Below are 16128 nucleotides of genomic sequence, written 5' to 3' on the forward strand. Positions count from 1 at the left end.
TCCCCAAAAGCAGTAATAGCATGAGAGAAACATGCATCTGGGATCACACTGCACACGAGGTGGCTGGATGAGGAAGCCACTCCATCAGGGCAAGTGGCAGTGGCACAAACTGAGACACATGAAGTTCCAGGTGAATATCAGGAACCCACTTTTTACTGTGAGGCCTGTAGACCCCTGGAAGAGGTTGCCCATGGAAATTGTGGAGTCTTCATCCTTGGAGCTACTTCAGAAGCTCTGATCAGACCTAGCAAACAGAACCCATGCAGAAACCACATCCTCTCCTGCATCTTCCAAGACCCTTTGGATATCCCAGCGGACAGCTCAAAATTCAGAACAAAAAGAGAAACCTCCCTTCTTCATCTGAGGATGCATTTGAACTGTAACTCAAGTTGTTTGGAAGTTCAGCTGAGGTTCAAGTTATGCAGCTCGTTTAAGAGCTCAAAATAACACACAGGAAAGAATGTTGAGAAAAATGCTTCAACCAGCTTCCTAATTTTCTCATTTTTGTTCCTCCTAGAGACCATGTCCTGCATATTGAGGCAAATATAATTGTTACTGTGGCAAATATCCTGTCTGGGGTTTAGCAATTCTTTTGCAAAATCTGTTAACTCTGAAAAAAGTACTGTTAAGTCTCAATTTAAAAGAAAACATACATATTATTAATAATTATTATAGTAATGTCGTTGATGGGCAAGTTAGTAAGATCTAATTAACAATAATGGTAAAGCCAGTGGTGGTTTTTGTTATATAAAGAACTGTCAGAGAAGCATGAAGCATATTAATTAGTGCTATTCAAGAGAAGTGTGTTTACATTTCTGAGTCTAATCAGAACTGTCTTCCTAAATTGTTCTGTTAAGTTTTTCTGTTTGGTTTTAAAGAAATGTGCAGTGCTGATTTTATTGCAGAAATAATGGCTGAACTTGGATTTAAAGTAAGAGTTCAGCTGGCAGGCAGCAAAGTTTGCAATATCTCAGCTCATGTCCCAGTTGGAACAGTCAGACTGGAAATATGAAATATAGTTCCTCAAAGGCAGACATAGGTAAATGTCACTGGCAAATCTCTCCTCTCAGCCTTGCTCATCTATTTAATGGGTATATTGGAAATACTTAGATGACAGTGTAACAGATATGTTTTATAGCCTAATAAGTTTAACACCATCCTGGAAAAGCTGTGTGAAAGTGAGCATATACACATGATGCTTCACTCAGTGGAACTTTGGTCTAATACTGGGCTTCAGATGATAAATGTCAGCATTTTGCTCTTCAGTATGGTCTTACAGTTAAGTACTGTTTAAATTCCAAACAGCTATGAGCAGCCTTTGCCTTGGAACCTCATTTGTGCTCCACCAGCCTTCTTCCAAATTCTCTGCTGACTTTTTCTAGTCTAAATTCTGCCACGTGCCTCAGCCTTGTTTCTTATTAGTCCCTCTGCTAGAACAGCCAGCTTCTCAGAAACTCCTCTTCTGTAATAGCTCTTGGTTCTCTTCATTTCAGGCAATATATAATAGCTCTCCCGAAATGCCCTTCTAAAACCTCACTCAAATATAGGTCTTGCAGGCTCTGGAAAGTTGTGTTTCCTGCCTTGGCATATCTTGCAATCCATTTTTCTTCGTATCTTTCCATCTCCAGAACAAACAAACAGCAAAAAAAAGAAAAAAAATCACAAAGAAATCAGTTTCCCTCATCAAAGGCTGCTGTGGGGGTTCTTCTGGGATGGTAACTTTGCTGCAGGAAGTACCTTATCCCTGGAGGGGGATGCTCTCATCACCAAATTTTGGAAGATTAGTTGCAAAGCTATCAGTTTACACTAATTGGTGGTGCACTAGGGAATAACAGACATGGTTTATATTTATAAAATATTCAAAGCTCTCTCATTTATTTGGAACTTGAAAGATGTGGAAATTGAATCAAGAACAGGCAGACAACTGTGTGATACTGACTTATTTTCCAAGATGCCTGCTGCCTATCTCAGTGTTTCTGTACATTCAGGTCAGCAAGAGCATTTTGAAGTGGGCAAACAGCTCCTTCTGTTTCAGCAAGCAAAGCATTTTGAAGAAAGGATTTGGGGGCATTATGTGATACTGGCTTTCCTTGTCTCAGTTTATTTCCCTTGGACAGGGATACATTGAGAACAGTCTGTCCAGCAGCTCGAGGGAGATTCTCCTCCCCTTCTGCCCTAGTAAGACCCCACCTGGAGTGGGGTGTCCAGTTCTGGGCTCCCCAGTTCCAGAGGGACAGGGATATGCTGGAAAGAGTCCAGTGGAGGCTGCGAGGATGATGAAGGGACTGGAAGATCTATCATACAAGGAAAGGCTGAGAGACCTGGGGCTGTGTAGTCTGGAGAAAAGAAGAGTAAGAGGGGACTTTATTAATGTCTATAAATATCTGAAGAGTGGGTGTCAAGAAGGAGCCAGTCTCTCTTCAGTGGTGCCTGTGATAGGACGAGGGGAAATGGCACCAAGTTATAACAGAGGAAGTTCCACCTCAACATGGGAAGAAACTTCTTTGCTGAAAGGGTGAGGGAGCACTGTAACCCAGAGAGGTTGGGGAGTCTCCCTCTCTGGAGACTTTCAAGACCCACCTGGACACATTCCTGTGTGACCCTGTGTGACCCCTGTGTGACCCTGTGCCCTGGGTGTTCCTGCTGCAGCAGGGGGGTTGGACTCAATGATCCTCAGAGGTCCCTTCCAACCCCTATGATTCTATGATTCTATGACTCCTGAGGTTGTGTTTTGCAGACTGCAACCTCTTTGAGGCAAGAAGTGTTATTTCTGGAATGCCTGTGAAAGTGCACACCTGTCTGTATGATCTCCTTGGCTCAGGAATTACACTTGTTCTCATGTCTCCCGTGGCACTAAGCTTATCTTTGTCACAAGGCAAACAAAAAGAAGGCATCATTTTTACTTGTTATGTGGTATCCAGAGACAGGAAGAAAACTGTCTGACCCTTGAACTCCAAAACCTACTTCCTATGGGATCAGGAGCTCCAGTGACCTAAACCTTAAGGCATCATGATAGCAAAGTTGCCTCTGCTTGGTGGAACCAGGATCCAGAATTTGTGGCTGTATCTGTAATACTAAATTAGCTGGGCCTGGAATCATTCCTGGGGCTGGAGTCCAAATAGCATGGAGTAGTTCACATCAATATTATTAAACCTTGGCCTCCAAATCAGGGTAGCTGCAGTTTGTAGACTCTTGGGAATGTGTTTTGGCTCATGCTAGCTCCCAATTTGTTCCCCAGGAATGGTTTGGGAGTTGGCTATTTTTTGGCCTGGGCCAAAACTGCAGCAAGGAAAATATAATGGTGTAAATGATTGAATCCAGGCCCAGGCCTGGTTCCTTATTCATTTACTGACTTAAATATAACTGATTTATTACTCTCAGTTCAGAGAATGAAGTGAACGTCAGCATAGGTCACAAAGGCTTAGTCTGTTGTATAACACAGCAGGGAGAAAAACACTTGTGGAAGTAAAAGTCAAGCCAGCACTCAGCCACACATGACACATCTAGGCTGTCTGCTAGTTTGAGAGCCCTTAGTTCACCTGTGCTTTCACTTAACCTAAGCTGATTTCCTTTTGGTAATGCAGCATCAGGTACTTGCTAACTTCACATGGTATCCCTAATCTGTGCTGGATTTGGGAGTCACCAGCTTGGTTCAAAGCCAATGGGATCACAGACTCACAGAATGGTTTGGGTTGGAAGGGACCTTCTAGTTTCAACCCACATGCCAGGACACCTCCCACTAGAGGGATGAACTCCTTAGTCATTCAGTACCTTATTTAGACAGTATTTCCATGCAGCTCAAGACGGATTTGCTGTAGGTAACAGCCTTTATGGAACTGAGTGTTGCTGGACACTGCAATAGATAACACAGTTTTTCCTTGCAAAGAACATTTCTTTCATCCCTTTTCCAGACCCAGCAGGACACATCTGCATCCTCCTTATAGCAGGTTCTCATGTTTCTTGGTAATACTGACATGGGCAGTAGAGAAAAACAGTGGGAATATGAATGGTCTAAAGGGAGCTCAGATCTGTGTCCAAACAAAAAATGGCCTTGTAGCAGAAAACTCAACCTCTTACCAATTATGTACATGATTTAACAACTCAGGGAATAAGGGACTATGTCTCTATAGTGCCCCTGATATTAAAATCTAAAAGAAGTGCACTCCCCTTTTTGTTTAGTCTTATGTGGGGAGATAGAAGACGGACCATTCCCCACACCCTTTATAAATTATTTTCTTGGTTTTTGTCTTTCAGATGCTGGTTTGGAAAAGAGCCTGGGAAATATATTGACTACATATATCAAGGGCCGGTGATTCTTGTTCTTCTGGTAAGCATATATATGGGTGGAAGGACACTGCTGTTTCTCAAGGAGGGATAATTTGATAGACATCTGTGATGTTCCACTTCTGCTCTTATGTAAAATAAAACACAACCAGGGCTGGACATCTTCAGCTGTTCTCTGAAGCTGCCACAGTAGCTAACACTGCAAGTCAGAATTGCAGTGATCTGGTTTTGGCTGTTTCCTTGACATTAGGCCATTACAGAATCACTGTAGGTTGGAAAAGATCTTTAAGGTCTTCGAATCCAACCATTAACCCTACTCTGCCAAGTCCAGCACTGAGCCATATCCCCAAGTGCCACATCCAGATGACTTTTAAATACACTCAGGAGTGGTGACTCAACCCCTTCCCCGGGCAGCCTATTCCAATGTCTGACAACCCTTTCAGTGAATACGTTCTTCATGTCTAGTCTAAACCTCCCCTGGCTCAGCTTGAGGCCATTTCCTCTTGTTCTATCACCAGTTACTTGTGAGAAGAGACCAGCCCTTACCTCCTTACAACCTCTTTTCAGGTAGTTGTGGAAGGTGATGAGGTTTCCCGTCAGCCTCCTTTTCTTCAGACTAAGCAGCCCCAGTTCCCTCAGCTGGTCCTCATAAGACTTGTTCTCAAAGCCCTTCCTCAGCTTCATTACCCTTCTCTGGACACACTCCAGCACCTCAATATCTTTCTTGTAATGAGGTGCCCAAAACTGGACACAGGATTCAAGGTGTGGCTTCACCAGTTCTAAGTACTCTGTAATGCTGTTTGCCTTCCTTTGCACAGTGTTTTGGAATGTGGGAAGGAAAGGTGTTCAAAACCAGGAGGTGCTCATGTCTTTGGTGGGTACCTTTCCCTTTGCTGTGTTTCCTTTTCAGTGCTGCCCACAGTTAACAGGCTGTTTATCTGTTTACCCAACACTGACCCCCCTGCCAAGGAGCAGTAGGCAGAGGAAGAAGGAAGCTCACCCATAAATAATTTTGAACCTTTGACTAAAACGCAGTGATGCTTTCCCAGAAAATACTGGGTGTGGATGGGAAAGATCAACACTAATAGAAAGGTCAGTGCTGAAAAACCCAGTTCTGCTCTTCCACTCCTTTGCAGTAAAAGCCAGCTAGGAAGAAGGCAGGTGTCCTACAGACAATTCACAGGGTTCAGGGGAGGTCCCCTCTCTCAGGGAACCAAGGCTTAGTGTAACTGTCCCTTATGCCACTCCAGCACCTAGGGAGGAGGTGCAAATGCTCCAGAGTAAGCAGCCACTGCCAGCTTTCTCAAGGCTGAGCAGCCTTGTGCTGTCACCTCGTCAGTGCTCTGCCTTTCGTGTGAGTCAGGGTGAGAAAAAGCTTCTCTGTTGCCTAGGACACCAGCTACTGATCTTCATGTTTCCCAGCCTGAAATCAGGAGAGTTCATTTCTGTGTTAGTTGTTCATATGCAGCAAACAGATCACATTGTGCGTAGCTGAAAGGACAGAATAACATTGGAGGAGTCTGGTTTGATGTGAAAATTCCTGTCTTTAATTTCTAAGGAGAGAAATACTCTTGGTGTGATACACATCATATAATTGTGTGTCACCTGGGGAGCCATCCCCAAAACACAAACATCCTAACAGCAAATTGACTCACTGATACAGACACTAACTGACAACAAATGCTATTTAGACAGCACCACGTGGCAGGTTTGCAGAGCTCAACACGTTTTCACATCATTGCCTGGAATGTCTGTGAATCTGTGCATCTACCATAACCCTTTTAGTCAACAGGATCTGTAAAATCCTTGGATAGCATCTCTGGCAGATACCATCGGTAGTTTAGAGGCGTGAAAATATGTTTTTTCTCCCCAGAATGGGACTTTCTGTTTAAAGACCCCAAAGAGGCACAGAAAATGGAGGTACAGTTGGAGACTGCCTCTTTATATACAGGCCCATTATATCTGCCTCTGATTTAGAGCAGCCTTGAGACCCCTCAAAGCTGAGCCAATAACTCTACTGCCCTAAACTGACATCTTGTATTGAACCTTTCCACATTGGCCTGCCCTTGAGCTCTAATTAAACTGTTAATGAGATAACAACAGTAATTGCACTGTGGGGAGGAAAGCAGCTCATATAATTTAGAGAAGTAACATAAGGGCAAGCCCTTCCTTCCCTCTCCTTATAGTTGCTGCTATCAGAAAGCACTGCTGGGTGAGAAAAAGAGCTCTCTGGAAATAGAGTCTAAAAGCCAAGTCTAAAATCTCCTGTTACAATGTGCTTCTGATTGTTAAAATTTGCTTCCTTCCCTTTTTTTTTTTTTCTTTCAACTCAGAATCTAATGTTTCTAATCACAATACACAGCTCCACAGTGTGGTAAAGCAACTTGTCAGGCTAATTTCTTTTTTAATTCTTAGTTGAATAAAATAAAATGGCATCTCATGACTCAAGCATCACTTATTATGATTCGAGTTACTGACCCTTTCAAGGGTGCTGTGAGAAATGCTGGATTAAGAGCACTGAGGTGTGACATCTGCCATGTACTTGGGCAACACAGACAAACCTCCCCTTTGGTATGTCAGTGTGTCTCTGCCTTAACATGAGGAGGGCAGTGCTGCTTTCCTCTTCCCTCCAGGGACTTGTTGGAGTGAGTCCAGAGAAGGGCCACAAAAATGATCAGAGGGCTGGAGCAGCTCTGCTACAAAAACAGGCTGAGAGAGTTGGGCTGTTCAGCCTGGAGAAGAGAAGGCTCCAGGGAGACCTTAGAGTACCGTCCAGTGCCCGAATGGGCTCCAGGAATGATGGGGAAGGACTGTTTACAAGGGCATGGAGTGATAGGACAAGGGGAAATTGCCTTAAAGTAGAGCAGGGTAGATTTAGATTGGATATCAGGAGGAAGTTCTTTACTATGAGGGTGATAAAGTAATGGAACAGGTTGCCCAGAGAGGTGGTGGAGGCCCCATCCCTGGAGACATTCAAGGTCAGGCTTGACCAGGCTCTGAGCAACCTGATCTAGTTAAAAGGTGCCTGTGCATAATAGAGGAGGCTGAACTAGATGACCTGTAAAGGTCCCTTCCAACCCCACACATTCTTTGATTCTATGATTTCAAAAATAGTCCAACTCTGTGACCTCTTTCAATCACAGCTAATGAGCTGGATTTGCACTAATGAAGAATTTAAATGTTCAGCTGAAGTTAATGTTTCATGAAAGAATATACAGGACTGTTCTGTGTGCTGCTAGAAAAAATGAACGTAACTAGAATAAATAAATGTTATTTCCAGAAAAGGGCTCACACTAGAAGCTGAAAGTCTAAAATCTCCATCAAATTTTAGTTCCTGTCTACGTGCAAAGGACTCAGCCCATGTCAGTTAAGATTGGTTATACCTACTTTAGTTAGTTAAGGGCCAAGTGACCAGTCTACAGCTCAGCTGAGTTTTGGTGACCTGTTAGACAAAGGTAGCATCATTGTGTGTTCAAGAATCATCATTTTACCAGCTAGTGGCAACGTGATTAGAGTAATCCTGAAATAGTCTGAGTTCCAGAGGGATAAAACCTGCTTCTAAAGATGCCAAGTCTCTTTAAAAAATAGGAGGATTTTGTCCATCAAAAGCCAATTCCACCGCTTTTCATTTCTCATTTTCCTGCCTCTATGCATTGAACTGCTGCAGCACAAAATAGCCTAACACCAAGAAACAGGGCACAAAGGAGTTCTGAGCCTCACTGGGAAACAAAGACTGGCCAAAAATAAAGCCCTTTCATCATGGTAGCTGTTCCCAACTCCATCCTTAAACCATGTTATTCTTTGTTATGCAGCAGGGGTACAAGAAGTTTGAACAATGCAGGAGAGAGATTAGTTTGATTTCTTTCCTACTTGTATTTAGCAGAAACTTGAACATCGACTTGTGCTGAAAACAGGGAAACCATTTCAGAGACAATTTCAGAGGCAAAGAAAATTAGATATAAATGCTGGTCTGGAATATTGGACAAGAAACCTGTATTTTTATAGACAGAAACTGTGAGGGAGAAAATGTAGGTAATCATCCTTTTTTTCATTCTTTGTTTCATTTTGGCTTGAACATTTCATAGGAGAGATCTAACCATCCAGTACATTGGATGCTTCGAAATTCAATTTCTGATGGCACTAGAAAAATACACTCTGTTAGGTATTTTCTCTTCAAATTAGTATTACTGTAAAATTCTGGTATCTTTCCTCACAGCAGCATAACCAACTTTTAATCATACATCTCTCTCTGAAGGTAAAGAAGGGGCAAAGGGTAGGAAATACATACCAGGAAACTGTATTTCAACCTGGTTTCATTAAGAAAAATACATTTCTTATGTGGAATTTGAAATGTAAACCTTGCCAAAGAACTGATGAACCACGAAAACACACCAAGACCAGAGGATGAATCAGAAATTAGACACCAGAGCCAGTTCATAGAGCTACCTTTTTTCTCAGTAAATACAGGTGTGAACCAACCCCAGATACAAACTGCTGTGCAATAGTTGTCAGAGCTGAAATTGTATTAAATACTCTGTTTTTCAAGAAGGCAGATCAAATATTTAGTTTTTTTCAAACCTTACATTCAGCTTTAATAGATTATTTTTTTTTCCTTGCACTTGAGAACTGAACAGTTTCCTAAACCTCTGCCTTCTGGCTCCTGTTGAAAATAACTCACCCCAATCAATTACCTGCTGGGATAAACAGGTACATGAGCTGATAGGAAGACCTGGAGTTCACTTCTGTCTCTGCTTTCATCAGCTATTTTCTTTTGAACAAGTTAGTGGCTGCTCTGTGTGTCCGGCTCTAAAGCAAGCTTAATGGTACTTATCTCCCTCCCTAAAATGCTTTGAGATCCCTGGATGACAAGTGCTGTAGAAGAGTTAAGTGTCCTTAAGAAGATGCCTCATCCTTATTGCAATGTGGAATTTTACTCAGAATACAACTGACATGTGTCCTCAAGTGGTCTTTTGGGTGTGCTAATGATTGACCATCTAGCATTTTTGTGGTGGCAAGATCAAAGCTTGCCCCAGTACTCCAGGTCTGACCACAAAAGTGGGTTTTTATGGCAGCCTCCTGTCCTCTGTTTTATCTCTCAGTAATTCCTAACACTTTTTTCTTCCCCTTCTGGAGTACCACTGGGAACTGAGATGAAGTATTCAGGGAGCTAGCTAGTGCAATTCCAACTCTTACTTTGTGAATGGAAATGCCCAGAAGTCATAACCCTTCATGTAAAGTTAAGTTTGCTTCACTTCCCCATTGTTTTACCTTCCTATTGTGTGATCTCATGTGCCATCTTCTTGCCTGGTGACTTAGCACTGGGAGTCCCTGTGCAGTTTTATTTTTGCTACCCTGAGTAACTTCGTGTCACCAAAAAATCTGTCAGCCTGCTTGTCCTTCCCTTTGAGAGATCACTAAGGCCTATGTAAAACAGCACAGATCTACCTGTAGCCTCTCTCCACTGAAAAAAACAGTATATATATATAATATAATGTATGTATGTATGTACGTACCTACCATTTCTTTCTTGTATATCTATGCATAATGCACTTCCCTCCATTTTCTTTGGAGAAACAAATTGGAATTCCTTTCAGAAGCCTGAGTAGACTGCCCTCCTTTGTCCCCATGCTGACTCCTTCAGAGGGCTTCACAAACCACGTCGTTCTTCCCCTTTGCGTCTTATTTCTGCCAATGCTCTTCTTCACTGTGTTTGCAAAGATTTTGTCCACCTCAGGTACAGGCTATGGGATGATACAGCAGGATCTTCTATGTAGTAATCACTGGCTGATGGTCTGGAAAACCATCCCCTGGAAAAAGTTTCAGTAAATATCTTGAGTTTGTTTAGTTTTTCAGAACCCAGACTGTGAAAAGATACAGTGTTTTGTATAAGTACATCACAGAGAAGAGTGGAGGTACTTGAGCTGACTGGTGTTACTAATAAAAAGGAAATTGTCATAAGTGACTATTATTATATTAAAGCTAAACTAACAAGACTTTTAGCATTCATAGAAGTAGGCTTCATTAGCTGTCTTTCAATAGAAGAAATAGTAACAATTTATTTAATATTGAACACTTGCACAAAGGAAAGTTCTATACCACTACTTACAACAGCTGTAAGACTTTGTTCAATAATTCTTTCCATCCCATGTCTTAGTTCGTCAGTGTCATGAGAACATGCAGTGATCTTTTGATCTTCTAAAAAGGTCTTAAAGGGAGAGAGGCTGAGAGAGTTGGGGTGTTCAGCCTGGAGAAGAGAAGGCTCCAGGGAGACCTTAGAGCACCTTCCAGTGCCTGAAGGGGCTCCAGGAAGGCTGGGGAGGGACTTTGGACCAGAGAGGGCAGTGATAGGACAAGATTTACAGTTGCTGGGAGTGAAGAGGAGCAGACATTCTAGGAAGCACAGAAGTACAAGCTTTCTGTAAAGCATAAAATAGGAAGCCCAGCAGATTAGAGCAAAATAAATGCCAGTTGCCCGTTCCACTCTCCAAAGAGAAGAGCTCCATGACTTCTCATTTAAACTCCTGAGCTTAAGGAAAACTACAAAGAAGCCTCCACAGTCAGTGTTCTTTGGTGCATCTGGGAATATTTTGGCTATTTCATCTCAGTAAAGGAGACACATTTCCTCTCCAATGGAGTTTGGTTTTTATGACAGAAAGTTTTTATGACTGCAGTCTTTCACTGAAAAGGTTCAAGGTTCTTTTGGTTTAAAAAAAGTTTCTGAGTTTGTATGTTCAGATTGTAATTGATTGGTGCCAAAGCAGATGGTCCAAATGATTTTTTGATCACTGGCTTCTAACTGCATTTTGGGGCTTGGAGTTTTCCTCTCAGTTTAGAAGTGGAAACATTAAACTTCCAAAGCAATCACAAGATAGGAAAACTACTTCTTTCCCATCTGTAGTTGCAGAGGGTCTTATTCCAGCAATAAGGATATTCTTAGTACATCATCAATAGAAATAAGAGAGTAACAAATAAGCTGGTTAATTGTGTCTTCAAGAGCTTAACCTTGTGATTGATTTTATCTATCAATAAATACCAAGGGGAAAAAGCCTTAATTTGATTTTCCATTAAGAAAACGTATAAATGAGAATTACTTAATATATCAAGTGAGATTAAAGATAAATTAAAAAGTATGCACTTCCTGTCAGCATGACTTCTCTTAAATGTCCATTCCTCAGTCTCCATTTATGGAACTGATCTGTGGGTTTTGTCAGAGCTGTCCAGTTCTGAGAGGAATTGACCTGTTGACCCAGGAAGTCCTTGACAAATAATTGTACACTTTGCTAGATACAGAGAGAGGCTCTTTTCTAGGGAAACTCTTTGCAGCAGTAAGATCTTGCTTCCTTTGAAACTCAACTCTATATGTAAGGAATAAGCACCTTGGGCTTTATCTTCTTTGCTTGCAAATCAGAATCAATCTGGCAGTCACTAGAACTGGATGGATTCTCTCCAGCTGAGAAAACAGCTCCACTTTTATTTCAAAGACTTCAGCTTTTTTCAATTTCAGAGAAGATCAAAATCACTACTTTTTCTGATGCATTCTGTGCCAATTTGAATTTCCAGCTCCCTGCTGCCACATCAGACTAGGACTAGTGGCTCTTGACATGCTTTTTCCAGTCCAGTTCATCATGTTAATCCCATGTGATTAGTCTTACTTGGAACTTGCCCTTGCCTAAGACTCTTTAATTCCATCTGATACCTTCCACGATGATTGCAGAAGTGCCAAGTTTTAGATTAGATCCTTCATAGAATTAAGGCAAACCTGGCCCTGAGCTGACTAAAGAATCTGAAGACTGGGTAGCAGAATTTCAGAGGCAGGAGTTTTCTTGCTGTGGAGGACACCGACATCCACCTCCCCTCAGTAAACACTGCCTGGGCATTTCTTTTTCTATTAGCAAGCAATGGTGCAAGTCAAACCAGTGACAGGGAGGTGGTTTTGTCTCTGATAAATAGAGAACCAGTTGACTTCAAGCCTTTCAATATGACAAATTCTACCAAGAAGACACATACAAGCTGCACTGTTTTATTTAATCCTTGTACTCCCTGAGGCCCTGCTCTGCTAAGGAAATAATTTCAAAAAAAAGTCACATTGACTCCTAGAGCAGCATTTTTGTGTCTCACATAATAAGTGTTTAATGTACATGATTCCCAGTGCTGCCAGTCTCCCAGTGTCTATTCAGGTGCTTATTGCACCATTTGTTATCAACAATGCTACAGTGACTGCAGGGAATGATGTGATGGATGCCAAGATACTGGGATCATTGAAATAGAGGAGGGGAAAAAAAGGAGCATATTTTGAGAAATACAGTGTCCCTGCATAGCTGGAAGTCAATCACAGAATTTTTTAAACCCACAGACTGCAAAATGCCAGGAGCCCTGGGACTCTGGCAATGAGTGTGAGATAAATACCTGCTCACAAGCTCATGTTGTGACCTGAGGTGAGAGTCCAGTTCTTCTCACAGTGCACATTGCTGGCAATTTGGAGACATATCCATGTCTGTAAGCAACCTTGCTTTATGTGTTGAAAGCAACCCAAATCATGCTCCTTAGGTGCCAAATCCTTCTGTCTACAAACCAGAATCTTCTTTTCAGGTGTGTGGGTTTGTTTCTTTTTTCCTTTCCTGTTTACACTGAGAGGAAACATGTAAGAAACTCACTTGCAGATGCTACAACAACAGTAATTAGAAAACAATCCTCAGTGGTGAGATTGTAACAAAACTCATAATTACCCACTTCAGCAGATCAAAAAGGGAAGTGGTAAATCCACCAGCTCACCATTAAAGACAGTGAAAAAAAATAATAAAATAGGCATTTTTCAGGTATGATTCATCTGCTCTGTTTTAAATGCCTCTTGTGGGCTGCTACCTACAGCCCCCACTGAACGCAAAGGGAGTCAGACCAGCATGACCAGGCTCACGGTTGGGTCTCTCCAGTGCAGTCTTGGCCTTTGGGTCTGGGGAGCCCTCCCTACCCATGACAGCCTCCTGTGCAATAAGAGGATGGTTTCAAACATCTGCCATCCTGACAACACGTTGCTGCCAAACCCTCTGCACAGGGAGCCTTGGATGAGCTGAGCACAATTAGCCAAACAAATCCCACCCTTAGCTCCTTGAGGCACCCAGGAAAGGAGTCAAAAGGAGTAAAAGTAAGTTCCCTTCTGGGACCATGAATGTTGCACTCCAGTTTCACTGCAGTTTTGAAAATGTTCATAGCTGGTAGGTATTTGCTGCATAATCTGGTATTACTAGTAAAATTGTGAGTCTGTTGCAACCAGTGATAAAACCAAGATGCTCTTTCCAATCAGATTTGAACTGAAATATGTGCCTCTTAAAGTGTGTCACATCCCTTAAACCACTGTTTGACTCACTGGTCTTATTTTATCCTCTTTCTTCCTTCTTTTCCAGATAAATTTTGTGTTTCTATTTAACATAGTTAGGATTTTAATGACAAAGCTGAGAGCATCAACCACTTCAGAAACGATACAGTACAGGTGAGTCAGCTGGTGCTTCTTGCTGTTTGTGGTTTGAACAAAGAACTTTGTTAAACTTTAACAAAGAACCTTGCCTGCCCTGTCCTTGTCATAGAATCATATAATAGAATCACAGGATGATTTGGGTTGGAAGGGACCTTAAAGATCATCTAGGTCCAACCCCCCTGCATGGGCAGGGACACCTCCCAGTAGACCAGGTTGCTCCAAGCTCCATCTACCTTGAACACTTCCAGGGATGGGGCAGCCACAACTTCCTGGGCAACCTGTTCAGTGTCTCACCACCCTCACACTGAAGAATTTCCTCCTAATGTCTCACCTAAATCTCTCATCCTCCAGTTTTAATCCATTACCCCTTGTCCCCTCACTACACACCCTTATAAAAAGTCCCTCCCCAGCTTCCCTGTACCTTTCTTCAGGTACTAGAAAGTGTTCTAAGGTCTCCCCAGAGCCTCGTCCCATCTTTATCTTTCCAGATGCCACTGTTGATCTCAGGAAGTGTCTTTCTTGCCCCTCAAGCTCACATAGTTAGGGACACAGTATTGCTTTTTGCAGGCTGTAAAACCATGCCCACATTTTTGTCTGTTCACTCCATTTCAATGTCCAAACAGTGCAAACAGCCTGAGCACATGGGCACAGAGACACGTGTCACAGCCACCAGCCTCTTCACCTCCCTCAGGTTGGCACGTGCCCCCAGCAAACACCTGAGACTTCTCCCTTCCAATGACATCTGAAGAATTTAATGTCAAGTGGGGATAAGAACTTTATCAATTTCTCTATGTACACAAGCATATTTGTTACATTTTATAAATGGATCATAGCTGCTCTCACTGCTGACCATTCATTCAGCTAATCTGGAGAACCTGAAAAACACTAAATATCAGTATACATATAAAATGTTAATGTCTGTAATCAGTAGCACTGTCATTGCTGATTATTACTGTGAACATACAGGTATTAAAGTAGGGATTCATTCTCTTTTTAAAGTGTAGGGTGTGAGGTGATTGTGCCCTCTCTCCTTAGCTCCTACCAGCATTAGTGTAACCAGTCAGTGGTTTGCATCATGGCACTGGTCCTTAATTGGTCATTAACTTTATGTGGGGTGGCTTTTCAGGTGGATCAGCTTCCTGAGCTGGCCACAGGCACTGGTACAGCAGAAAGGAGAAGACAGGGATGTTAAGCCCAGGGCAGCAGAAGGAAGGTGGCCTGGCCCCTTCCTGCACCAGGGTGGACCTACATCAGCCTAAATGGTCCAAAAGCAAATTCTTAATAATCAGGAGATTCTGAGTGCCTTTCCTGTCTTACACTTTGCATATCTTGCAAGGTGAGCCAGTTTTAAAGTACTTACGGACAGACAGGTCTTCACATTGGGAAACAGCACAGGTTTTGTAGAGTAAGATTAGTCACAATCTTCTAAATAACTTTGAGATGAAATCTCAGTGTATCAAGTTGAGGCTGGAATCCTGACGTCCTCAAAGCAACCTGCTGTTGTCTCTGAAAGCAGTTTTGCTGCAGTGGTGATGTTTTGTTGTTTTGACTGATTCCTTCCACTTACTTCTGTCTGAGGTTTGGGAACAAACGTGTAGTTAATGGATTGGTCTGACTTTCTTGTACAGACTCTTCTCTTTTTCTGAGAAATGAAGGGGGGAAAATACTCCTTTTTCATGCTCAAACCTCATGCTTTAAACTAAAATTAGAATAACAAAACACTGGCTCAAATCTCAGTGCGTTCTTCATGCCACAGTTTGGGGGGAGCATTAAAGATATTAGATTCTGAGGCAGCCTGAAGTAGTTGCCTTCATCCTTGCAGAGATGATGGGGATCTTATGCTCAGCACAAGCTCTGTGAGGGGATCTTCTTTTCCACAGCCTGACTTGAAATCCTTATCATTCCAGGGAGGCCTGGGACAAGCCTTGCTGCTCTCAGGCTGTTTAGTCCAAACACCTGTAAAAGCAAAGATTAAATGATGTGGCAGCTACTTTGGGAAGACTGTCACTCTCTGCTGACACTGGCAATCTTCTTGTGCTCCCTGCCTGGCTGCCTGCCTGTTACTGCATTATATGGAGATTTACACAGATTTAGCAAAATTAAAGTCTTCTGTGTCTGTACAGTGTCCAGCAGAATGAGGTGTTGCTCTGCAGCTGACATCCCAAGACACTACTGTAGCACCAATAATAAAGATTAGCCCCTAATCATTCTCTTAATAATCTCTTATACTTCATTGTGCACCATCTGCTTGTTTTATGAGACAGCCCTGAACAATTGTGTTGGGTGTGCAGGTCTTGCTGAGAGAAAAGAGAGCATTTATGCTCCAGGCAGAATGCAAAGCTGGGAGTAGAGCAGGTCTGACAGGCAGAGCA

At 42.4% G+C, this 16128-nt stretch overlaps 1 protein-coding gene across 1 annotated transcript in view; it reads left to right on the top strand.

Moving 5' to 3' along the window:
- Positions 1–16128, top strand: part of CRHR2 (corticotropin releasing hormone receptor 2) — a 102529-nt gene that overhangs the window by 72148 nt on the left and 14253 nt on the right. Inside the window, exons 8-9 of the mRNA XM_009997328.1 lie at positions 4255–4327; positions 13686–13771. Of these exons, the coding sequence (XP_009995630.1) occupies positions 4255–4327; positions 13686–13771 (159 nt within the window). The remainder of the gene's footprint in view (positions 1–4254; positions 4328–13685; positions 13772–16128) is intronic.

The sequence above is a fragment of the Chaetura pelagica genome, unplaced genomic scaffold, assembly GCF_000747805.2.
Source record: "Chaetura pelagica isolate M959 unplaced genomic scaffold, ChaPel_1.0 scaffold184, whole genome shotgun sequence".
NCBI lineage: Eukaryota > Metazoa > Chordata > Aves > Apodiformes > Apodidae > Chaetura > Chaetura pelagica.